Source organism: Peromyscus leucopus, chromosome 20, assembly GCF_004664715.2.
Source record: "Peromyscus leucopus breed LL Stock chromosome 20, UCI_PerLeu_2.1, whole genome shotgun sequence".
In the NCBI taxonomy this organism is placed as follows: Eukaryota; Metazoa; Chordata; class Mammalia; order Rodentia; family Cricetidae; genus Peromyscus; species Peromyscus leucopus.
In genome coordinates, this window is record NC_051080.1 from 61749311 (window position 1) to 61775137 (window position 25827).

Consider the following 25827-nt stretch of genomic DNA (forward strand, 5'->3'; position numbering starts at 1 on the left):
TATGGCACATGCAGTATGTGGCTGAGAATATCATCAAGGGTGTCTTCCTCACTGGCTTCGACAACTGTCGCAAAGGCTGCATTCCTGCCCACTCAACCTCATCTTTACCGGAGCCTAGTAACCAGCCCTCCTGGCATCATGGGACATAACAACACTGGCTTCCACATGTACAAAATGATGCTTGGCCCACAGGGGACCTGCACACAGACGTTCCCGGAATAAGAACCACAGCTATGGTGAAGATTCTACAAGACTGATTGACCTAACAGGGTACCAACAAACCAAAATAACAATTGCACCTGTGCATGGCTTGCTGAGCCAATGAGCTCACTAGAGTTACTTCACGGGAGCATGAGTGAGTCACCAAAAAGTCCAAACGCAGCACGGGGGATATTTCATGAAAGGCACCTCAGAAGAGTCTCATCCTGAGTTGACCTCCATCTCCCACATCCTCTAGCATCTCCTAAGACCATATGGAACAGGACTGGCTATGCAGGACCCAGAAACAGATGATAGTAACATATCTTTGCTAGAGTGAACATACCGAGCCAGACGATGAGTTTTGCAGGACGGGAGGTAAGACAGATCCAACAGGGAAAGAGAGGAACAGGGAGAATGGGCCTCGATCATGGGTATAAGAACAGTAATCTGTTGGTGAGAAAACACACATAGATGGGGATGTCTGCTACTTCAATGGCATGTGGTACAGGGGCTATGTTTTCAGGAAGTGGCATACTGACTGGATAACCAAGTGAGCAGTTTATTAACATTTACAGCATCTAAACCAGGCTCCACAGAGAATTCTGTGAAGTAGTATGTTCTACTGCAGTGTCTTGCTGAGGCCTGCCTCGGGTGTTCCCACGGTGAGCTCAAGTGCTGTTTTCTCTCTGTTCCGGGTCATGGGGATTCCTCAGGAAGCATCCAGTCTCTTGCTGTTGTTTTGATCACTTCCACTTTCCTATAGCCGATAATCTTCAGGTCTGAAAGATAAAAAAAACCTGTGTGTACTTCTTCATGAACCATTATTCCACTTTCTCCTGGCTGAAGAAGATTGCTTTTCCCCTTTAAAATGGAAGTGATTGTTTACTGAGACATCCCTAAGGACAGCACTTCTAACACACATTCAAAGCAAAGTATCACAAAACAAAAGAGACAACTTCAAAGTACTTTAGAAAGTAAACCACAGTCTCTCTGTGCCTAAATATTTATGTGCTTAGTAACTTAGAGAGTTCAGTTTCCCAGCCTGGCGGGTTGCTCAGTGGGTAGAGGTGCTAGTGTGCAGGCCTGATGATATAAGATTGATCCCTGGTGGCACATGCCTTTAATCCCAGCACTTGGGAGGCAGACACAGGCGGATCTCTGTGAGTTTGAGGCCAGCCTGGGCTACAGAGTGAGTTCCAGGAAAGGCACAAAGCTACACAGAGAAACCTTGTCTCGAAAAACCAAAAAAAAAAAAAAAAAAAAAAAAAAAAGATTGATCCCTGGAACCCACACCAGGGCAAGAGAAAATGGACTCCTACATGTTGTCCTGATCTCAGGATGCATGTTTAATGTGTTTTCAAAAAGCAAGAAAACAACAACAACAAAAACCCCCTAAAATCACAAGTTTTTTTCTTACTTAAAATAGATTTCCTTTCATGTTAACAAGTGCTGCTGATCTGTTCACATCCAGAAGAAGAGCTGCTTAGAAGGTCTCATGTGAGCAAATGGCACCACTGCAAACCCCACAGATCTACGGTTTACACCAGTGATGGACTGGTTGAAACAGGATGGGACAGTTGCAAAGCACGCTCTTCCCTAAGCTTGGCTAACAGCTCCCGACTGTGAGGAACAGCAAATCAACTTAAGTCCTGTGGAAAACGCCACATGACCAGGCTAGCTAGCAGTTATAGAAAACCCTGAAGCTGTCACCCCAGATCCCTGCGCCTTATAGGATTAGAGAATGTAAAATCTTCCTTCACTGTCTTCAAGTTTTATAAGGACACGGGGAAAATTCTTGTCTTAATATTAAACTAAACTGACAATACGCACATTATCAGGAGGAATGGCTTTCATGTCAGAGGTCACACACTGAACTTAAAGCCTTGATCCCTTCAGTAGCTGCAGCCCGAATAGAGTGCTCCTTGGGGTGTTTCCTGGTGCCACTGTTCCCAGCACCTGGAACCCCACTTTGCTTTTATAGCATCATGTGGATTACTCATTAAACACGTTGAACCTGATCCCGCTCAGTGGGAAGACAATTCCAAGACCACTCCCGGTTGTCCTCATACTCCTGTCTCCATCCCCTTCACCCCTCTTGGCAGGCACATTTCTAAAAGCATACTCAGTAGCTTGTGTTACATGGAGAACGTGGGATTTCGCTGTAAATTTTCAAGCACCACTGACTGTTGTAGGATATTTGTACCCATGTGAAGATGTGTCACTGTGATTGGTTTAAATAAAGAACTGAATGACCAATGGCTAGGCAGAAGGAGGTATAGGTGGAACTTCTGGGCAGAGAGAAAGAACTATGGGAAGGAGAAAGGGTGGAGTTGCCAGCCAGAGAGAGAGAGGAAAGAGGAGGTGTAAGATGAAAGGAAGGTAAAAAGCCACAAGGTAAAGCATAGATTAATATAAATGGGTCAATTTAAGTTATAAGAACTAATGGGACAAGCCTAAGCTAAGGCCCTAACTTTCATAATTAATAATAAATCTCTATGTCATTATTTGGGAGCTGGCTGGCGGGTCAGAGAAAGACTTGTTACAAAGGCACTCAAACTTTCCACTCAGTTTCTCTATAAAGGTGAATTTTGTTAATATAAAGCATTATTAACAAGTGAGGGATTAAAATGCAAGGCAGGTCAAGATAAATGCAGTCTTTCCAAATAAAAGCTCTCCTACAGAACTATGTAAAACTCAAAACTAAAGAAGTCTAAAATGATCCAATTTTTATTTTTAGCCTACACAATAAAAATTTTCCATTTCAACAAGAGCACCACAGAGTATATAATCATTGGAGTTGTGTAATATGCTGGCAAAACCGCAACAATTATGGAAATAATTACTGAGAGTATTTAAATAATTGTCCACTTGAAAGCTACAATTTCAGGCCACTGAAGTATAAAGAAAGAATAGTCCTGCTGTTTTTTAATTTCTTCTCACAAAGAAGGAGAAATTCTAAGTGCATACCCTGCAATCACACTTGTACAATCAGGCACACACCTACTTTGTAATATCTAGAGCATAAAATATAAACTTTATAGCATTTTCCTCAAAAAGATTCTGTATTCTTTAGGTTTAAAGGACACTAACATGACAAATTTACCCACTACTGAAAGAAGTGAGATGAACAGCCAGTATTACCAACATGGGAAAATGGCTTTATTTTTGAAAAAGTTATGACTTTTGTTATCAACAGATTTCATCTCTCATCTCCTACCATTATTTTAAAAAATGACTAATCAATAACTAAGAAAAAAATGAATTAGCATATACTGAGAGCAGGTCTAAAAAGACACAACCTCTGTAAGCACTAAAACAATTTAAATCAGTGGTTCTCAATCTTCCTGACGCTGCGGCCCTTTAATACAGTCCCTCGTGCTGTGGTGACCCCAACCATAGAATTAGTTCTGTTGCTACTTCATCACTGTAATTTTGCAACTGTTGTTAACAGCAATGTAAATATCTGTGCTCTCTGATGGTCTTAGGCGACCCTGTGAAAGGGTCATTTGACCCCTGAAGGCGCTGCAACCCACAGACTGAGATTCACTGATTTAAATAAAATCCCAACGTTAGTTTTTAATTAAGATGAAATTAAACTTATTAATCACCTGCTGGCTTAATGTTTAGGTTGACAATTATTACTGTTGTTCAAAAGCTTTAGCCTCCAAGAGGAAAGTTTATAAATTTCTATATTACCAAAGGCCAACAAAAATCCCCATGTAAGTTTTATTACCAGGGATACAAAAAACCAAAGGAGGCCACTTCCTAGTGTATTAACTCCTGGTGTTGTCCAGGACACCTGCTTCAGTCATGTCTCTGCAGATTTACCATCAGACCGATCCTGAATCATTTCTAACCATTACATTCCAAATTAAGACTATAGTCTTGGTTCAGCTATTTTTGGTGGAATAAAAGTTTATTTTAAGTTAAGTTCTTCCTCCAAAAGGAGATTTTTATCACATAAAGGTGAACATTCAAAAATAAGAAATTTCACTTTCAGTGCATTGAATTGAATGGTATTTGAGGTACTTAATTTTACTTCTAAACTATACAGAATTTACAAAGTGCTAAACATCAATGGTATAGGCCAGCAAGGTGGTCACTTGTGGTTACTAAAACTTAAGCTTATTAAAATGACATCAGATTCAAGTCTATTCCTGTCGCAGTAATAACAGTACAGGGTTCAGTCCCACAGCTGGCCAGAGATGGCTGTCTATGAAGCTGTTCCTGGTCACATGCGTCTCATGCACTAAAAACTACCTGAACCTAATGGCAGCTCTAATATGCAGAGAAAACGACATTTTGAATATTTATGTTAAATGATTAATATACCTATACATGGTAAAGTTTCAGTAAGTGCATATCCATATACTATTTTGGCAATAGAAGTTACCACGTGTTGCATTAACTACTTAGGAGGAAAGACCACAACTTTAATGAACCCTAAAGAAAAGCCCGACGTCTAATGCATATTCCTGCTACAGGGGACTATGGAGTGAAAGGACAGGAAAATCCATCTCCACTGCAGTAACTCAAAACTAAATCAAGCAGCTCCAAGTTCCACTGAGAATCTCCTTAAAAATCATCAGAGAAAAGCCCTTTCTGAGTCTATTTATTTAGTGGAGACACTCAAGTTACAATTAGCAGTGTGACTAGTATGGTTTGATATAGCAATATTAAATAGACTTAGTTTTGAATGTTAGTATATTACCACACTGCTTGAGTTAAACTCTTGAATATATTATAACTTCAAGTTCATAAAATGTTTGGGGACATATTTGGTTTAATTGCACCCGTGGTAGATCTAGTAAAAAATGCTATCACAATTCTTCTGGTCAGGAATATAAACTTACTTCTGATGGTAATTCTGTGAGACTAACAGACATGGAATACCTCTATTTCTGGGACATTGTTACAGAAGGCAACTTGACAGGACATAATATGCACTATTATAGAATGTAATTTATCAAAACTGAGTATCTGGGATTCTTTCTACGTATATACTTTATATAACAATGCTACATTATCAAGCATGCCAGTACTGTGGTACTGTGTAAGTTCAGATGAGGAAATAGGCTTACTTAGGGGTACAGACCTAGGTCATAGAGAGGCAAATCTAAACTGAAGTATGGAAGCTGTGCGGATTAATTTTGAGGGAAGGATTCATTCATTTTCAGAAGCACTCCCTGAGCCCTGAGAACACATGCTAAGTACTATCTCCATGAGCTGGGTTTCTCAGATGCACAGACTGCTCAGTCCTTATGTTCGCACGCAGCAGTAGTAGCCGACATGTTTACAGTCTGGCACACCATAGATGCACAAGGCGAGGGAGGCACTCCAGTGCTACAGTTGGGAGGGTGACCTAGGAGCTTCCGCTCCATCCCTAGTCCACCCCTCACAATTACGAGGTTTTAGTGACTAGTCCACACTTTCCTTTGCCTCTGTTTTCCAATTTATAAAAATAGGGACCAAACTATACTAACTTACTAGTTACTCAGAGGATAATTAGCTGTAATAACATGTAAAGCACACACTTTCTTGCTATTTTTACTGTTATTAATATAGAGACAAATAGTAAAAGATATAAATTAAATTATTTTAGGTAGTGATAAATGTCTGTAAAAACTGAAAAATGATTGTTTCATTTTTTTCCTAAACATTTTTTTTTTTAGAACTTTACTTATAAAAGCTAATGAAGAAAATTATGTACCTTAATTAATTCTCTTGGTAAGAATATGCTGAGTGCTTATGCAGCATGCTGGGCACTGTGCTCAGCACTAAGCAAGACAAGAATACAGTCTTCTTGTGAAATCAAGTGAGCAAAACGAGACACTTAAGAGATGAGCACACACACACATCTCAACTGCACGAGGATAAACAGAGCAGTGAAAAGAAAAGCCCGTGAAGACTGTCTACAGTGGGGAGCCTAAGCCACGTAAGGACTATGGGGGAACTGCCTGAGAAAGTGAGGTGACATGCTTCATCTGTATTCCCAAGTCAGGAAGCCTGGAGACAACGAGAGAGAGGATAGCTTGTCATTAGGGCATAAGGTACAGGAAATTTTATGGAAGAGAGGAAAACGTTTTATTTTTTTCTTCTTCTAGGATAGAAACTAAAATTCCAGAGTCAATGGACTTTTAATTAGGTGACATTCTTATCTTTACAGAACAATGTGAAAATCAAGACTCACTGCTTTTAGGTTAATGACAGTGGGTTTACCATTAGAAGAGATAATCACTCCAAATAACGTCACCTCAAGTGAAGCATCCAACCACACCCTTACACTTACTTAGCATGGTCACAAGGCCTAAAGACCTTTGGGTCCAACATCTCCACTGGAGCTTACTTGTAGTTCTTGGCTGCTGAGTTTCAAAGGGGTGAGAAACTGTTTATTCCCACCACCTCTAAGGATCTTATTCTTTTCTAAAGTTCAGCTTGAAAAAGGGGAAAGCAGAAAGACACAAGGAAAGGCACACTTACGGAGCCCACACTCTCGGGAAAGCCTCTACTTCTTCTTGGGTGTACTCGTCCAGCCGTTTCGGCACTTTCCGTGGCTGAGGAAGCTCTTCCACTAAGTTCTTGAGAATATCTTCTGGAATATCCTACATCAAACATATTTGAGACTTAAAATTCTTAAAATATATTTCCTATTAGTAAACAATAAACAGTATAAGAAACTAGCAAAAGGAATCAGAAAAGCACTATAATTTTTAAGATACTTTGTATAAATCCCTGAAAAGTACGATGGACCAGTGATGTACATTGTAATTGGTCCTTCCCTTCTTTTCTCTCTCCGCCTCTTTGCTCCTTGCGACAAGGTTTTACCCAGGTTGGCCATAAAACAATCTAATAGCCCAGGCTGGCTTTGAATGTGTGATCACCCTACCTCTACCTCCCAAGTGCTGCATACAGCAGTGTGCCACCCTGGAAACTTAATTTTAAAAAAGTAGTAATTAATTCCTTGTCTACTATCAGGAGCTGTTGTTTTGGTTCATGCTCACACTTCCGCCCAACTGAGTGATGTGCCGGGTCACTGTATCCAGTACTACTGCCTTCTAACCTGGACTTTTCCTTCTCAGAATTTAGTTTGGTTATGCAGATTGTGACCTAGCTTGTATAAATCATAATTTCAAACATTCTTGTTAAGTCATGGGCAATAATTAGAAATCTGAGTCGTTAATCTCTGATCCATAGAAAGCATACTACTTATCACATAAAATAAAACAAAATTACTTTTTCACAGTTGATGAAACTATCATTGAGGACCTCCATTTCACAGGGCACTCATAATAGTCCCCATTAAAAAGAAAGCAGTGACTGACATGCCAACAGAACTTGTAGATCTTTTTGATTTTTATTTTAATAATACGTCCCTTAATGCTTTCATGTAGGAATAATTACCAATGTGCATGAGTGCGTATGTTCATACGTGCATGCACTGTGTTTACTTTAAAATACAATAAATATGTTGGAAATCGAGAAACAATTATTGAAAATAAACCTATGGCAATTGTTTGAAGGCGGGAAATAAGGCTTCCCTGAGCACTGAGGAAAAGCACTGTTCTCAGTGCTGCTGACTTACCTCATCTGGAAAAAGATGCAACCTTTGCATCATGGTTCTTCTGTGCAGGTTTTTGGGCAGCATGCCATAAGTAGCTAATTTCACAATCTGAAAAACAGATACACTGAGGACTTAGTAGAAGATGAGACTCAGATGGACTGAAAAAAAAAAACACAATTAGGTGGTGGTGAAAAGGAATGGCTGAGAGTCACGTGAACACAGTAAAGACACAGATGGAAGTGAGTAGACAGGAACACCAGAAAGAAACTTTATTACTGTCTACACTACTGTTTTCTGGAGGTGCTACCTGCTTATTGTTTACTGAGAAAATGAGCAAACGGAAGGGACTAGACATAACCCTGGTATGTGCTAATTTTCAACACTAGTCATTTTCTAAGTTTACGTAAGAACCAGAGGGACCTGAGTCCTGTCTCCTGCGGGAGGGAAAGCAGTGAGATTTAAATTCATCAGCTAATCTGAGCACGGTTTCACGGACAGTAAGATGCAGGTTGACAGCCATTCTAATATAATGTTCTGTTACAGTAAGACGTGGCAACCATTTAGAAGTTCCGCACGTTATCATCTGGGTGCACTGTATCATCTGTTGGGTATGTTAACGTTCACCAACAATTTACTGGTTGTATAGTAGTCAGTGTGTTACATTTTAACAACGTACTTATGATGCTGTGAAGCAAGTGTTATAGTCAGCCTCACTTAGCAGAAGAGACAACTGACTGTGGGTAAAGACTGACCTCATTCCATCTACCTATCAAATGGCTGTACTGGCATTCAAATTAAGTATATGCTCCCAGGAACAGAAACACGGTACATGCAATCACACCCAAAATACACTTCTCTCCATAACTAATTAGGATGACACATGTCTGGGGGCACTGCACACACATACATGCAGGTAAAACACTCATACACAGAAAAATAATTAATAAATAAAATGTTAACAAATTAAGCTCTTTCAATGAGTTAATAATGCAAATAGGTTTAAATAAAATATTTTCTAAGCCTTCACCAAACATTTTTGTATTATGTTTCAATTTTTGTTCATCAAAACTATAATTAGAACAAAGTAGAAAGACATGTATAAAACTGCCAGAATTAAACCCATTTGTTGCATGGTAACTTGAAAAGTAAAAAATGTTAAAACCCTTTTTATAAACCTTATCAAGTGTCAATATTAAAAGTTGAATTATATTGCCTCCTAGTGTACAGTTAACATACCCAAAATGAAACAGAACTAACTTTGGAAACTTTTAAAATACTTATAATTAAAACTATACTTTGTTGTGACAGTTAAGTTAGAGAGCATCATCTAGTCAACCTTACAGGTTTTCTATACAGGCCTGGCTAACAAGTGGGACGTAAGACAGTGACCTGTGATAGTGTGAAACGCACTAGCTAGGAAACAGAACGCTAACTACTTCCTAAGAAGTGATGTCTGAGCATGGATGATACAGATGATAACGTCTGGAACTTCTAAATGGTTGCCAGGTCTTACTATAATAGAATATCCCTCTCCTGCATTTCATCATGAAAACTCAAGGTAGCATAAACAAATGGTAGCATCATGTCAATTTATCCATCTTCCCTCTTACTTTTTTTGGAAAACAAGGAGTAGTTTTGGAGTAATACCTTGTTCACTTATAAATGCATTTAAGAAAAAAACTAGTAGTCACCAAAGGGGAAAAGGGCTGGTTCTTCTGAGTATAGTTCAAAGGTTAGGTTTATGGACAGCCAAAAAGGAAAAATAAGTTGTGAAACAGCAAAAGGAGACAGTAGTGGGACAAGCACATGGATTAGAACTTTGTTGAGTATGTCATTCAAATAATAAACAATAATAGTGTTTATTAATAAACAATAATACTTATTATTAAACACCATTAATAATAGTGCTTATTTTATCTTTTAATAGTGATATATATTTATTTAATTAATAATAGTGTTTATTAATTGTTTATTAACATATCTTGTAGGGTTAGGGATACAGTTCAGTGGTAGAGTGGTGGCTTAGCAAGCTAGACTCCAGGTTTAATTTCTAACAAACACAACTTTTTGATATTTTCTTAGCCCTCCCAATTTGATATTCTTGTTATTTATCCTGATATCATTTGACTTCTGATGTTGTTTGTTATTTGTTTACAATCCATTGTTCCCCTGCCTTCCTTCTGGAATCTATTTCCTCCTCCATGAAATACTGAAAGGGATAGTGGATGTTAGGAGGAGTTAGAAAGTTTAAACTATAGAAAATTATATCCCAGGTAAATGCAAATCAAAAGGAGACTGAATAGCTATATTCAAATTAGGAGAACCCCAGAACTCAAGGGAAGAAGCAATCCTAGAGATAAAGAAAGCCAAACACACTGATGTCCATCTATTCACTCTTTAAGATTATAATCCCAAACAAATTCATCTGACACTAAATCTTCAACACATATGCTCCCCAACTGACAGAGCTTTATAGAAATAAATAAACCCATAACTTAGATTTTAGTAACTAACATAAACCTCCAATCAGACAACAAATCAGGCAAATTAACTGGTAAGGTTAAAATATACTAAGCAAACACATTATATTCCTTTGTTTTTCTCCAAAGGTATTTGCAGCGAGTTATCATATTCTAGACAAGGACAGATGTGACAAAAGTAAAAAAGTATCTGAATTCTTTGAGTTGATGTAACTAGTGATAGTAATTAGGAAACAGAACTGAATGGTAAGGAATATGGCACTAATAAAACTTTGTGTAATACGATGAAGCAGGTATTGCCCTGAATGGTGCCTATATTGGAAGAGAATGGCAAGAACAGTCTGAATCAGTCTTGTCCAGATGACCAACACAAACCGTACGCTTACCGCCACTGGGTCCTTCAGGTGAAGTTGTGCAGCTGTTACCTGTCTAAACCCACCTGGGTAGCTGTTAAAAGAAGAAACATGTTTTTAAGATGATCAATCCTTTTTAAGATGATCAATCCTTTTATAATAACAAAATGATTCTAACAAATTATATTTTGCTTCTGGATCTCCTCTCCACACAAGCATGTATATGTACTTGCACACACATGCTGTGGGATAATGCTTTACACTGGTTTAATAAAACGCTGATTGGCCAGTAGCCAGGCAGGAAGTATAGACGGGGCAAGCAGACCAGGAGAATGCTGGGAAGAGAAAGGGTAGAGTCAGGAGTCGTCAGCCAGACACAGAGGAAGCAAGATGACAAGGCAGAACTGAGAAAAGGTACCAAGTCATGTGGCTAAACACAGATAAGAGTTATAGGTTAATTTAAGTGTAAGAGCTAGTGAGTAATAAGCTTGAGCTAATGGTTGAGCAGTTATAATTAATATTAAGCCTCTGAGTAATTATTTTATAGGCAGCTGCAGGACCACATGGCTCAGTGAGACTGGAGAAAACTTCTGGCTACACACATGTATTCACAGGTACGTGTGCGCGCGCGCGGACACACACACACACACACACACACACACACACACACGTTAAAAATAAATATGTAAGCTATGCTGTTAAAATATTATTATCTTAACAGGTAGTTAACTCAGAAATTTTCTTAGCATAATTATTTTCATATGAATTTTGTTATTTACTCATTCATTCTCTTACCTATTCATTCTATCTAGAGTACCACTTATTTATTTAAAAGAGGAAATAGCAATGAGCCAGAATAATTTATGTTCCCTACCAAGTTAGACTAACTGCATAATGTAGGTATGAGAACCTGGGAACGTGGTGGCAGAGCACTTGGTCCTGAAGTCAAGTTCACTCTCTCTCTTCTTCCACTGAGACAGGGTCTCACAGCTCAGGCTGGCCTCCACCTCCTCACAGAGCTGAGGATGCTGCTCAACTAGGGTTATAGCTGGTTACCAATTATTCAGGTAATGATCCTGTTCTAACCGACAGTAAAGGGTCACTACGAATTATGTGTTGGTTCCAGGTAATAAGTTACCTACTGCACAGTGCTCAGATCAAATATTGGACTTAAATCGTCAAACGGGTATCAGTGCACTACCCAGATCCAGACCTAGAAACCGGATCTGTCAGTGGCTCTCAAGTAATGGCGAGACATTGTTTGTATGTTTGTACGGGAGGTAGTTATTTGCCCCATCTAATTTTATAAAATTCTGAGTCAAAGGAGAAAATCACCTTGGGAAAGTGTAAGAAACTGACAACAATACAGTTATGAGGGCTTACTACCTAAATAAAAAAAAAAAAATTTAAATGGCTTTTTACAAAACAAAACAAAACAAAAAAACCCAAAAGGGAAAAAGTGGACAGCTAATGGATTCTAAGAGAAAAGTTGAGGATTACCCAAATTTAAGTTACTTTTAAGAAATTCTGAAAAGAATTCTAAGATGATTGAGTAAACCACACCTTAGGATTCAACTTAAAACAAACATACTAAATGTTTACTGAGAAAGATAGGTCATTTTCAAGCTGCTACAATTATTTGTTTCATGGAATTTCAGTTTTAGAAGAAGAAACACCCGTCTAGACATCTATTCTTATAGTCTCTCCCTTGATGGAAAACTACTTTGTAATGTCTATGCTAAAGATTACCTTTCTATTTTCAACACTGGGCTGGCAAATTCCAAACCATAATAGCACTTATGCTATATTTCCGGATTTTGGACTTTCTCCTGAAGGCCCTGGAAAGCTAATATAAATCCCAAGCAGGAGACGACTTGAGTAATGTGATAGTCAATTGAATCTCATAAGTGAAAAGCAACTACATTTCTTCCTTTACTGCAATGCCCCCAAGGGAATGAGGGAAACATGATTGATATGACAGCCATGAATTTCTCATATAAATTAATCCAACACACACTTTCTAAGTGCCTGTTTTGATGCATATGAGGGATGCACAGGTAATAAGACAGGATCCTGTCTTAAAGAGAGCGATGACATGATTTTTGGTCAGCCATGTGAAAACATTTCAATGAATTTAAACAAGGTAATTCAACACTTAAAAAAAAAAGAAGTCAATGTTCATAAACGATTTGTTGAGAAAGGACTTTCTGAGACAAGAAGTCAGAAGGATTTCAATGGAAAAGCCAGATTAAATTATACAAAAATTAACTAACAGTAAAGAACACCATAAAGTTCCTAAGAAGCAAACAAACAAAAATTAACAATAGACTAATATTCCAATAGACTAAAAGCACATAAACAGTGGTTAAAAAAATGCTGGGGGTGCAGCATACTCCTATATGCCCTGCACTTGGAGACAGAGACAGGAGGGTCAGGAGTTCAAGGCCAGATTCAGCCACATAACAAGCTCAAGACAGGCCTGGGCTTCATCAAAGTCTGTTTCAAAGAACCCCAAACAAATAATATGCCCCCCTAAATACCCGAAGGTGATACAAAAGAGCGGAAACCTCACTATTAAGCAAGTGAAAACAATCAGATGTCCATAAAAATTGCAGAGCCTTATTACTATTCAGTTGTTTTCAACGTTAGACTATGGCTGCAGTCATCAAAAACCAGGTAGACTTTACAATAGCAGAATGACTCTGGAAATGAAAAGACCTATTCATTCCTTTCATCTCGAAATTCACTTCCTTGCCAGAGGTTCTTTTTAAGTGAACTTACATATTTTATAACGTTAATGGATAAAAGTACTACCCAACTGTATAAAAGCCTAGATGCTTTCGTTTTAAACATAGAAGAATAATGCCTGGTAAATCACACAGTACACTGCTATCCAACGCTTTAAAATCATTTTTATGAAAGGTTCTCAGAATTTCATACTAGGTAAAAAAGATATAAACTTACATACACACTAAAATGCAGAGTCATGGATCAGAAGTGGATTTGAATTCAAAACTCTATTTTCTAAAAGTAACATGTATTAAAAACCTACAACCATAAAGTACCATTTTGAACACAAAACTGTGATGCAGTACTGAGGAGCACAGGAAAGCGGTGTAGACAAGGCATGATGAGGAGCAAACAGGAAGAAACAAAGTGATCACCCCGGGCAACAAGAACACAGGGAAGGCATTCCGAGGGCTGACAACAAGCTAGTGTTAGTGGGTGAACCGGAGTCCTTGAGACGGGGGACACGACACTCTTTGTAAAGGGACAAACGGCCCATGCAGAGGCATCGAGGTGAGGAGTAACGGTGTATTCTCCAAAAAAGCACGGATGAAGGAGCAGTGGTACCGTGTGCTGACCACGCGCCAAGGAGCGTGAATCCTCCCGTCAGTGAGAGGGCACCACCGTCTGACACCCTCCTCACACTAGAGTGTGAATTTTCATCTGTCAGTAGGAGGGCACCACTGTCTGTCACCCTCCTCACACTAGAGTGTGAATTTTCATCTGTCAGTAGGAGGGCACCACTGTCCGACACCCTTGTCAATCTGGCTGCTCACCAGTGCTCTGTGCTCCTGGGGCTATGCTGCTGGTAGCTGCTTCTGCCCGTCAGCTGCAGTAACAGTCCAGCTTCTTGGTGAGACACTCACCTTCAGGCATTTGCAACATTATGTTCTCATGACTTTTCACATTTCTTTCCCAGTTCTCATTTTACAGAACTTAGAGGACAAAGATTTGCCAGTAGCAGAAGTTACTAGAGATGCATGTGAGTTTATTTCTGTGAAATTGTATAAGGTTTCCAGAACATGGGGCTGGAGAGGTGGCTCAGAGGTTAAGAGCACTGACTGCTCTTCCAGAGGTCCTAAGTTCAATTCCCAGCAACCACATGGATTGAGATCTGGTGCCCTCTTCTGGCCTGCAGTCACATATGCTGTATACATAAATAAATAAATAAATCTTAAAAAAAAAAAAAAAAAGATTTCCAGAACACACACACACACACACACACACACACACACACACACACATTTTTTCCGAGACAGGGTTTCTCTGTGTAGTTTTGCACCTGTACTGGAACTCACTTTGTAGACCAGGCTGGCCTTGGTCTCACAGAGATCCGCCTGCCTCTGCCTCCCGAGTGCTGGGATTAAGGGCGTGCACCACCACCCGGCTTCCACAACTTATTTTAAGGGGAGGAATGGACAGAATCTGGCTCTAGAAAATAAAGTTACTTGAAGCATTTAAGATGTGCTTGGGCAAGAGAGGAAAAGAACAGACTGTGACTTCAAAGGTAAAGGTGCGGTCAGAAATGAGAGAATGATGGTGATCAAGAGTGGACGGTCAGGGCTGAGTGGTTAAGAGCACTAGCTGCTCTTACAGTGGACCTTGTGGTGATATTTTGTTTGTAATCTAACAAATAAAGCTTGCCTGAAGAACAGAGTGCAGAGCTAAGCCACTAGTTAGCCATTGAGGCCAGGTAGTGGTGGTACACACCTTTAATCCCAGCACTTGGGAGGTAGAGGCAGACGGATCTCTGTGAGTTCAAGGCCAGCCTGGGCTATACAAGATTGATCCAGCCTAAAAGAGAAACAGAAGCAGGCAGTGGTGGCACACACCTTGGATTCCAGCCCTTGGGCTCTCATGCCTTTAATCCTAGCACTAGGAAGGTGGAGACAGGAAGAGGTATGGCTAGGCGAAGAGAGGAATATAATAGGGGAAGGAGACAGGAGCCCAGCTCTCTTTTCTGCTGAGGATTCCTAGAGTAAGAACCAGTGGCTGCTGCTCTGCTTCTCGGATCTTTCAGCTTTCACCCTGATAGCTGACTCCGGGTTTTTATTATAAGACCAATTAGGATTCGTGCTCCAGGACCGGTTTGCCATTCCACTCACACGGCAGCTCACAGCTGTGTCTAACTGCCGTTCCAGAGGCCCCGATGCCCTCTTCTGGCCTCCTTGTGCACTGTACCCGAGTGCTCTGTATACACGCATTCAGGCAAAGCATTCACACACATAAACTGAAAAAGAGCGGAAGATCAACATTTATAACCGTAACTTGGATGACAGCACAGAGGTAGGTTTAAGTGAATCTTGCCCTTCACCGGAAACTATGGGTTAATTCAACATAGATGGCAAAACCAGGATCTCAAAATAATATGGTGAAGAGGAATCTAAAATAGAGCAAAGCTAATCTCTTGCTATTGGATTAACACAACTAAAACACACATAAAGGAAGAGACACAATTTAACAAGGACATGGTTTTTGGCTGACAGTAAATGTTCTGAACCACAATAGTGACATGGCCTTGAAGAAAATCTATTTTACAGCAAAAGACGACCTAGCTGGAAAGGTGGAGGACAGAGTCCCACCGTCCTTGGGAATCCTCAGTACACCAGTGAGTACATTTCCCCAAGAGAGATGGTGACAGACAAGATGGGAGCCAGAGAAGAGTGGTCATCCCTTACTGTTCGTGTGAGATTTCCGTGTTCAGACGGTACTGCAAACAGTGAGAGGAATTACAGGAAGGAGAAAGACTGACCGTGTACTGTGTGGTGGTCTGTTTTTGGTCAACAAGCTTGACATGCAATATCAATAAAATCAGTATTTTCTAACATGCTGATTATATAAAAAACAACTACCCTTTTCCTTTAAAATAAGGGTAACGGTATTATTAAAGCCACACATCTGAACTGTTTTCCCTAGCAATGATATTTTCTTACCCGGTATGTGAGGAGTACACTTTTTGCTCCCATTTGTTTCCAGAAAAGGCAATATGTCTTGTGTTTATTATGACAACATGATCTCCACAGTCACCTGGATTTCAAAAGAAACAAGGCAGAAAGACTTCGTATGAAAACATCAAACATCAAAGCCTTAAAAACAATGGCTTGACTATTTAGTTACCGAAGTGCCAACAACACATTCAAAAATAAAAATCACAGTGCAAGATCACAATCCTTGAACACATCTGTTTCATTTGATATACCACGAAGATCTCAACACTGGAAGAAAGGTAAAATACAAATGTAAAAGATGGCAATAGCAACAACACATTCTTTAGAGGCAAGCTATTATTATTCTGCTTACTCCTTCCCTTGATAACTCTCCTGCTAAAACTTACATTTAAACACTTCTATTACATCTAAGTAGATGATACAAGTTTTCCTTTACACATAGCAAAGAAAATGAAAACAGTATGTACATAAAAGTACAAAGTCTATTTTACCAATAGGCAAATTAGAAACAAATGTGAGACATTACGATTGATTAGTATTCTTTTCAATTTTAGACAACAATAGAACACTATGACTTTATGCATTAACTACTGCCACAAGGCGTTTTCCAACCACATTTAACTGGTTAGATCTAAATAGCACTCTCAGCAAAGACTGCAAACAGACTGGACAGGACAGATGACCTGAAAACCACAATACGTGTATTGTGTTAATTTCCTCATGAAAAAGACCTTTACGTTTGTGTCCATCTAAAAACAAACTGAAATGTCAACATGTAAGTTTCCACATGAACCACTGTTCATAAAGTCATCGGCTAATCTGAAACATTAAATCACTGTTGTACTACTTAGAAAAAAACAACAACAAAAACTTCAAAAGATTCTAGAACCGTATTTTAAAATGTCACTAAAAATAGTAAGTATAAATTAGTATACTACTAGAAACTCCAAAAGTCACATGAGAAGGTTCTATGCAAAGAAGGTATTTGAACCCAGAACGGACAGGTTCATACTTTAGCATCGAGGGTGAAGGAAGGGGACAGAGAAAGCAGTGGTTTGTACTCTCAGTGTAAAGGGGGGAGAGGCTACAGGGAGGAACTGACAGCCTGCTGCTGCTGGGCTGGAAGGGGACGTCTGACAGTGTCTGCCTGATGAAATGACCCAAGCGCCTATGAGTGACAAACGCTGGCCAGGGACATTTGGACAGGGAACGAGGAGGTCAACTGAGGAGGGTGTGAAAATGTTCCAGAAGCCTCGGCATGCTGAATGACCCCGGCGTCACAGAGCTCACAACTACAGCAGCTGAGACCTTTCAAGCTTAGGCGATTTGCTGATGCTCACACATAGCTACCAAGTCAGACTCAGCTGTGATACCTACTGAAGAAAAAAACCAACATCCTTAAAAAGGCTTTATATGTACAAAATATCTAATGTCACTTAAAAATTGTACAAAAAACATCAAAAAGGCTCTTTTGAGGGGCTTTAGTTAACACAGCACAAATAAGATGAAAACAATGTCTTTTACATCTAGGGTACAGATTATTTTTCCATAGTAAGTTATGTCAAATCTCTTTAAACACCTTGCTACTACAAAATAAAACTGACCCGCAACTAAATATTTGTGTTTAAGTGAACTACAGATGAATACAAAAGTAACCACTGGTGGAAAAGACTGAAGTCCTGATTATAGTAGGATTGGTTTTGTCTAAATTTGTTAATGAAATCCATACCTTTTCATTTAAAATTTTAAAAAGTTGTTTCTTTGTGTGTGTGAAAGCAGGGCCCTGTGTGCCATGAAGCTCACGCGGAGGTCAGAGGACAACTCTCCGGAGGTGGTTGGTTCCTCCTTCCACCTTTCTGTGGGTCACTGGGATTGAACTGAGGTTGCCAGATGTGGGCAGCAAGCGTTTGCCGTCACCAAGCCACTCACGGCACAATTTTAAACTTTTAACTAAAAATGCACAGTTTTGGTCCATGTATTGGCGGTAAATAAATCAGCATTCCTGCATAATTTTTTTTTAGACTCTGTCATTTTATGTTTCCACCGAGAGATGTGTAATACAATTTCTCCATTTTTTTTCACTCATTATCACTTTTTTTTTTCTTTTCAAAGCTCACTGTGGTTTTAATTTGCATCTCCCCTACTGGCTTGTATTAATTAGACTAGCATGTACCTGCCCTCTGGTCATGCACCCCGTTCATTTTCTAATTAGACTGTGACTTTCTAGTGTTGTTTCAGTTCTTTATGCAGTCTAGGTAAAAGTCCTTTGTTAACTGGGTGGTTTGCAAATATCTCCTTCTAGTCTGACGCTGTTTTTCTTCCTCCCCACAAGCTCTACTTTAGCATGTTGTTTTCTTTAAGCCGAACCTAAGAGTCTTCGGACGTCTCCGTCAACCAGTGCAGCACTGTTCTTATATACTGTAAGGTTTGGTGTAAAAAATGTTCAAAAATTGCTATTCAAAGTAAGTAATAAACAATAAAAGTTGGCACTGGCCTTTGTGCTTACTTCCAATCTCCTAAGGTCAAATATGGAAAGATTCACGTGAACATGATTTCTGGCATCCGAGCCTGTGTGTAGCCACAGGTCACTGTGTGACCACAAACACTGGCTGACTATGAAGACGGTGATAACACGCTGATGAGTCGTGTCATCTGCTCCTTGACCTACATCTCCCACAAAAATCAAATCTGAGAGTTACAGTACTAATGTAGCATGTCTAAGACCAAGGTGCAATCTCCAGTAAAACAGAGAGAGAGAGAGAGAGAGAGAGAGAGAGAGAGAGAGAGAGAGAGGAAAAATAAAACAAAGTAATTTCTTAGGGGCAAGCCTGTTTGCCTGTTTCTCCTAACATCTTGCAAGGCCCATCAGCAAATCAAGCAGTTCAAATATTATGTTACATTCTGATACCTTAATGATCAACTTTATAGCCATTCCTACAGGTCTGACCATTTGCTGTTCATTTTCCAAAAAAATGTATACAGTGATTATGAATACCTAACACCCGTTAACTGCTTGTTAAACTACTAAATGTCAGAAATAAACTCTTAAAGACAATGCATTTACCAACCACTGATGATTTAGAATTTGATTATAGTGACATCTTGTGGCCATGAGAAGCTTTGCTGATGTAGTTAACATTAAACACAGTGAGGCAAACAGGAAATGTAATCTTTAGAAAGTTAAGGTTTCCAACTTCATAGAGAAGCTATTCTGTTCTTAAGAAAGGATGGCCTCCAGGCAGTCATAACAACTCTTCTGCTGTTCCAGCAGAGTGTGTACTTGTAGCATCTAAAGAACACATAAGAAACAATGACTCCCTCTTAAACAAAGAACTACTGAGGAGGCTGGTCCCTGCTGTCCTTAGACAGCAATTAGTGACTATGACTTGTTTTGGTATACCTCCAATTTCTTATCACTGCGGTTTCTACAAAGACAGTCTCAGTGGAACTGTTTACTGTTTATTGATTCTATTCCTAAGGAACAAATACATGGACAGGAAATGCTGTAAGTGCTAAAAACCACACAGAAGACAATGTGAGGAAGCAAGAGCCCAAGGGTCGGGCCCAACTATACTATGACGTAGCTGAAGGACAATGAGGATGTCACGATATTCTTCCTTCAGTTTTTCATCTAGCTCTGGGGCAGGTAAAACATCTCAAGTCAGGAGAAATTATACAAATTTGCAATTCTGTGAAGATGCATGGTTTTGGTTTGCCAAATATTTTTTTTTAAAGAAAAACAGTCATTTATTTTTAGCTGAAGTACAAATGCTGCTCACTATTTCTTTCAAAATTCATTTGATCTCATTGTTCATGACTTCTTATTTGTAAATTTCCTTAGCTGTTAGAACTTGAGTTGCCTGATACACACATTGCCAGCTTTGGCTACAGAAAACAATGTCTTATTTCTTCTCTACAATGCAAATAGTGCCGTTCTGAAGGTCTATTTAGTGTTGTAGTTTTTGCACTTATATTTTTTTGTTAAGTGCCTTCACTCTTAAAGTACCCCTCAACTCTGGTACTGGAATACTGTGTAATATTCCTGAACATAGGAGGGCTGTGCAATATGCTCTGAGAGATAATGTGTATTAGATAAACTTAGTTTACAACTGAGTTTTATAAATTACAATGTTGTGGATCAAGAGCTCAGTGTTAAAGAATATACATATAATAAAGATCTTTACAGAAATCCACACAAACAAGGTTAGATATTGAGTGGATAATAGAAATATTGTGGCATGCATTTCCCCTTAAAATTCTGTGCAGTAGTGAGTAATCCAGTTGTCATGGTGACTACAGACCAAACTCAGGGAAGAAAAGAGGTGACTGTATTTATGAAGCATCTGTTTGAAATGTCACACACCAGCTACTTCTGATGAGTATTTGGTAGGAGCCACATACTACATGAGGTGCTTGAGCATGACAAAATCCTTAGATTCATATTCTACACACAGATTTCAGAGTATAGGTTATTCCAATACTCTATTGAAAGTTTATTCCAGAAGGAAGACCAATAGGCTTAACACAGAAGAAAAATTATAAAGCCTTGCTCTTAGCTAAATCCTATCATTTGAAATAACTTCTTTCTTGCTCCAGCTTCATGGATCTCAAAATCTAGCTGCTCAAATGCCAAAGCCCTAGATGAAAGGTTTATTTTTTTTTCCTTTCCATTTTCTTAACTAGTATTTATAAATGCAAACATTTATACAACAAATAATTTTTACATTCCACTATTATGGGTACTTAAGAGTTCTTCTTTGTTTTTTAAATTAAGTCTAGTGAAGAAAGGTAGATAGCAAGTATGTTCATGCCAAGTGATACATAAATGTTATTTTAAAAAATGAGAAAGTAGGTTTCAAAGGGTGAGTGGGTGACTGGACAGAGGGCCCATGGAAGGCCTTGTTTAGGACATAAATGACTGGCCAGAAAAACAGAAGATAGAAAAAAGTGAACCATGTAGAACTGGGAAAGAACAAGCAGGCAGAGAAGAGAGTGTGAAGGGACCCAAGTAAACACGTGCTTGCTAGACCAGTTAAGGAGACAGCAGCAGGCCTTAGAGGATTGCTCAGAGGACAGATGGGAATAATGTAAGAGGTTCAGGAGCCACGTTAATGAGTCCTGTAGAGGACAGGCACAACTCTGCCTTTTATTCTGTAGTTCTGGAAAAGATAACTCAGCCTAGTCTGTGCAGGAACTATGTATGAGCAAGAAAGTGTAGAGAACAACAGTTCAAACAGAATAGAGGCAGAGAATGAAAAGCTGCCAGACTGCAGGGATGCTGCTTGCTAATTTTTAAATTAGGTATACTTATGCAGGTTGTGGGGACTCAAAAAAGAGTCACAGAACTTAGAAGTAGAGAAGGCTTCAAACCAGAACATGCAAGAAGACACAGATACTATTAATTAAGATGGGGAAAACTGAGGACAGGCTGGTTTGGGTAGGGAAAATTCAGGAGTAAAATGTCTCTAATTGGGTTGATTTACTGCAGATGACTACTAGGTACCCACGAGGACATGCTGAGCAGAAACTGGACACGAGTGTAGCATACAGGTCAAAAGCAGTGACAGGTATTAGGAAGGATTTGCACACATAGTTCTTAGAGCTCTGAGATGGAAATCAGTCACTCAATGAATGAGAAGAGGTCTCCAGGCTGTGCTGCAGGATATGCCCACTTTTTAGCGAGAGGAAAATTAGGTTGTGACAGGAAAATGCCTCAGTAAAAAAAGTCAATCTAAAATGCCTACAAGCCTAACTCTTATAGAATGAAAACAGTCTTATCATTTTGGAAATAGCATACAGAAAGCAATTCTTTAATTCAAGAGTGAAAGGCAACCTACCATATTCAGCTAGCTCTGTCTTTCTAGGGAAGGAATATTAGAAAATAGGCAGGACTGGTGTTAAAAACTCTCCACTCAAAGACATGTCACATAAGAAGAGACATGTGCAAGGGAAACCCAACTTACAAGGCAAATCAGGATACTATTAGAATGGAAGTAAGGGCTACTGGAGATTTTCTGTTTGGTAACCACATAACATAGGGCTGTCCTGGAAGAACTGGTCCTTCTGTTTTGTTTTGTTTATTTTTTGTTGTTGTTGTTTGTTTGATCAGTAAGTCAAATTCAGTTAGCATCCGATGAGGACTTCCAGAAGGACGGAATGCACAATTCTCATACACACACAGAAAGGAGCCCTCAGACACAGTGCAGTCAAAGTTCACATGGTTCCTCTCTAGAGTGCAAACTATGGCTGCTAATGCCGGGTGTAAGACAATACTCACTCAGCTGGTGGTACACTGGTTTATGTAACCCTTGAAGTTTTTTCGAGGCAATAGCTGCAAGTTTGCCAGGGGGCTGCATTTTGCCATCTAAGAGGTACCACATTCGAGCAAAAGTGGCCCATTGCTTGAAAAGAAAAAGATGAAGAAAATCCTAGTTAGAACGGAAATAATTAAATACATCATTACATGCCATCATGTGTTGCTACAGCCATATCTGATGGAAACGGCAGAAGTCATGAGGCCAGCACAGCTGCTTGATAAGGATCCAGCAGAGCTGAGGCACATGATGGCCACTGTGGCAACTTTGGTTTTCATCTCCACCTGTCACATACTGGGGAGACTTTTAATATTTGCACAATTTAGGGATACTGGATTGATGGAAAATTTCTTATGAATGATTTATGCCTTCTCCTAGGAATGCTGCTTTTAAGCTTCCCCAGGACATACTATCCCCCAACTCCTCTGCTTCTAGAGAGATATCCTTATCTACTTGAAAGTCTTCCTTATGCCTTGGAGGTTATGACACACATAAAGAAACCAGAGGTCAGGGTGGTGGTGGTGCACGCCTTTAATACCAGCACTTGGGAGGCAAGAGGCAGGCAGATTTCTGCCTGGTCTACAGAACGAGAGCCAGGAAAGGCGCAAAGCTACACAGAGAAACCCCGTCTCGAAAAACCAAAAAAAAAAAAAAAAAAAGAAAAAAAAGAAACCAGAGGTCTCTTTGTGAGGCTATAAGACATTCCTGAAATATTTGTCCTTGTACTTACCCAGGAACAAGATATTCAAAACAAAGTAAACTCAAAAAGGTCAATAAGATTCAGTGGGCTAGAGGAATTAGTCACAGTTCAGATTACAAACCTCTTCCCACTATACACTCAGGCAATTATGTGGCACATACAATAACAAAGTTAGATTAACTGAAGTTACCCTGCCCTACTTATACTAATGGGCAACGAATAAAGGGGGAAAGATGATAAAAGAATGAGATGTCAGGACCTCCCTTTCTTATCAAAATTAGCACATGCAGAGCCACTGTGGTGTCATATGACCAAGGAACAACAGAATGTCAGGATCAGACACATAGACAAGCTCTATAAAGGTATAAAATGTAAACATTGTATTATGCCAGAATTTAAATACTAACTGCAGCAGCTTTGGTTTGAGGATTTTTCTTAAGGCACTCTGATCATTAAGAGTTAATAATACAATGCTTGGGACATGGCAAAATGCCCGGGATTGCTTCAAGATTTTGTTTTGGTCTGGTGTCCTTGAAGCAACCACAGCTACCAGCCTGAGAACAGGCTGTCATTTGCCTCTAGATTCTTAAAAATTGGGTTGTAGGGTTAATAAGTTTAAAATAATAACTGTTTACTAATGATGTCAAAACTTGAATTCTTTTTTTCACCCACATTCAATCCTTTAACACATACTGTGGGCTTTTCAGCACTCCAGTGTTTTAGCCTGACTTGTGCATGAGTATCTTTCGTGGTATACTAGAATAGCAATTCAAACTGATTTTCCCCTTTTGTCCTTCACAGATCCCCATCTGTGAACAGTCTGTCTTCCACCTGGCAGCCTGGGTGCTAGGTTCTTTTAATGCCTAAAACTTCTAGGTCAAAACCCTCCAGCAGGTCCCCATTCTTTGCTTCTTTTGAAACAGTCTCATGTAGCGCAGGCCGACTTCAAGCTCGATACGTAGCTGAGAAGAATGGCCTTGAACTTCTGATCTTCCTTCCTCCACCTCCCTGCTAGAATAACATGCGTGCACCATGCCAGGTTTATGTCCTGCTGGGGATGAAACCCAGGGCTTCCTTCCTGCATGCTAGACAGGTACTGAACTGAATCAGCTACAGCTCCACCCTCTCACCTTCCCCGCCAGTCTCCATTGTACTAAACAAACATCTTTCAATGGTTTTCACTGCTCCAAGTCATTCAACTTATTATCTCACGGGAATTCTCTCCTAGGACTCTCTGCTGGGAACAGAAGACACGAGATGGGGAGGCTGAAGAGAGAAAGGAGTACCCAGAGAAAGATATCAAAGCGGTGGCCTGAGTCACAACCCTCTGGTATGTGACTCCCTAAGGTGGTTCTTCTTGGCCACGGGTGTCAGCTTCCCTGAAGGCTCAGCTTCTGTACTAAATCCCCGTGAACCACCGCTCTTCATTTTCGCCAGCGTCAAGAGCACACCACCACGCCAGACGTGCGCGAGCTCACCTGGGGCGCCCTAGAGAAGCTGGACATGCTTCCCGACTTGCAGAGTCCTCCGGTTTCCACTCCCCCAGTCCCGGGGCACCAGCATTACCCGTCCGGCCGGAAACACCGAAAACTGAGCACGACGGTTCCTACTTCCGGCGAGCACTCTTCTGCTTCTCCGCCACGCTCCGGTCCCGGACCTCCAGGAGCCGTTTCGTTATGACATGGAGCAAAGAGTGTGGCTACTGAGAGAATAATTTCCAAAAATAATGGGCGGAAAAAAACGACCTAGGACATTATTCCCGGCCAACCTAGGCGGCAGGAAACCGGAAGTGGGCGTTGCGCGCGGCTCTTTTGAGACCTAAACCCGAGGCTGAGCGCGAAGAAAATGGATCGGTACTTGCTGCTCGTCACCTGGAGGGAAGGAAAGTGTCGATCGGTGGCCGGTGGGGAGAGCCAACCCGGGACTGAGGCGGCGTCCCTGGAGAGCACCGAGAAACAGCCTCGTAAGCGCTGGGCTGAGAAGAGGCGGGAAAGACCGGCGGGGAGGCGAAGGGATTTGAGTTTATGTTGAGGTCCCAGGGGGAGGAGCCTAGGTCAACCGGTCCCAGGGAGATGCAACTCTCAGAAGTTTTAGTAAGAACCGAACAGTATTATATTAATGGAAAATATATAAAATTGTGGGTATTGGATCTCAGTATGGGCTTGGCACATTGAATGTTTAGCTGGTTGAATCCTCTGGTAGCATAGTAATCGAATTCTGCTTTCTGGAAAGGTAAGCCTTTAGAAAGTACATATGCCTCAGTTTGAAGAAACCTTGAAGAAAATACAGAAAGAAATGATAGAGTCTGCATATCTCGGTTTTTTTTTTTTTTAAGAAGTGACGAATTTTAAGCGATTTTAGCTGCTTTTGATTGCATTTGCTCTTTGATGTCTCTGTCTAGTCTCTATATTGCATTTTCCATGTTTTGATCAAGCAGACATTTTGAGGAAGAAATGTATATGGTTCTTTTGGAAGGAAGTTTT

The 25827-nt window shown here is 40.0% G+C and overlaps 2 protein-coding genes across 2 annotated transcripts in view; one reads left to right on the top strand and one right to left on the bottom strand.

The window, feature by feature from the left end:
* Positions 1 to 740: 740 nt before the first annotated feature.
* Mrpl13 (mitochondrial ribosomal protein L13) lies at positions 741 to 24947 on the bottom strand. Its single transcript, XM_028871907.2, has 7 exons — positions 24823 to 24947; positions 22608 to 22731; positions 16316 to 16409; positions 10629 to 10689; positions 7784 to 7870; positions 6682 to 6803; positions 741 to 980 (listed from the first exon to the last, which is right to left on the bottom strand). The coding sequence occupies exons 1-7, from the start codon at positions 24847 to 24849 to the stop codon at positions 959 to 961; spliced, it is 537 nt and encodes a 178-aa protein (XP_028727740.1). The 5' UTR covers positions 24850 to 24947; the 3' UTR covers positions 741 to 958.
* Positions 24948 to 24986: 39 nt separating this feature from the next.
* LOC114694833 (MDM2 binding protein) overlaps positions 24987 to 25827 on the top strand; it is a 75080-nt gene continuing 74239 nt past the window's right edge. The window contains exon 1 of the mRNA XM_028871906.2: positions 24987 to 25307. Within this exon, the coding sequence (XP_028727739.1) occupies positions 25190 to 25307 (118 nt within the window). The 5' untranslated portion in view covers positions 24987 to 25189. The remainder of the gene's footprint in view (positions 25308 to 25827) is intronic.

Bases quoted from the DNA above. Each gene is read 5' to 3' on its own strand.
- Mrpl13 (XM_028871907.2), bottom strand. From the start codon at position 24,849: ATGTCCAGCTTCTCTAGGGCGCCCCAG. The intron at 7,871-10,628 runs GTAAGCGTACGG...TCTGTTTTTCAG, and splicing joins ACCTGAAGGACCCAGTGGCG to ATTGTGAAATTAGCTACTTA. The intron at 981-6,681 runs GTAAGTGTGCCT...TTTATCTTTCAG, and splicing joins TTCCCGAGAGTGTGGGCTCC to ACCTGAAGATTATCGGCTAT.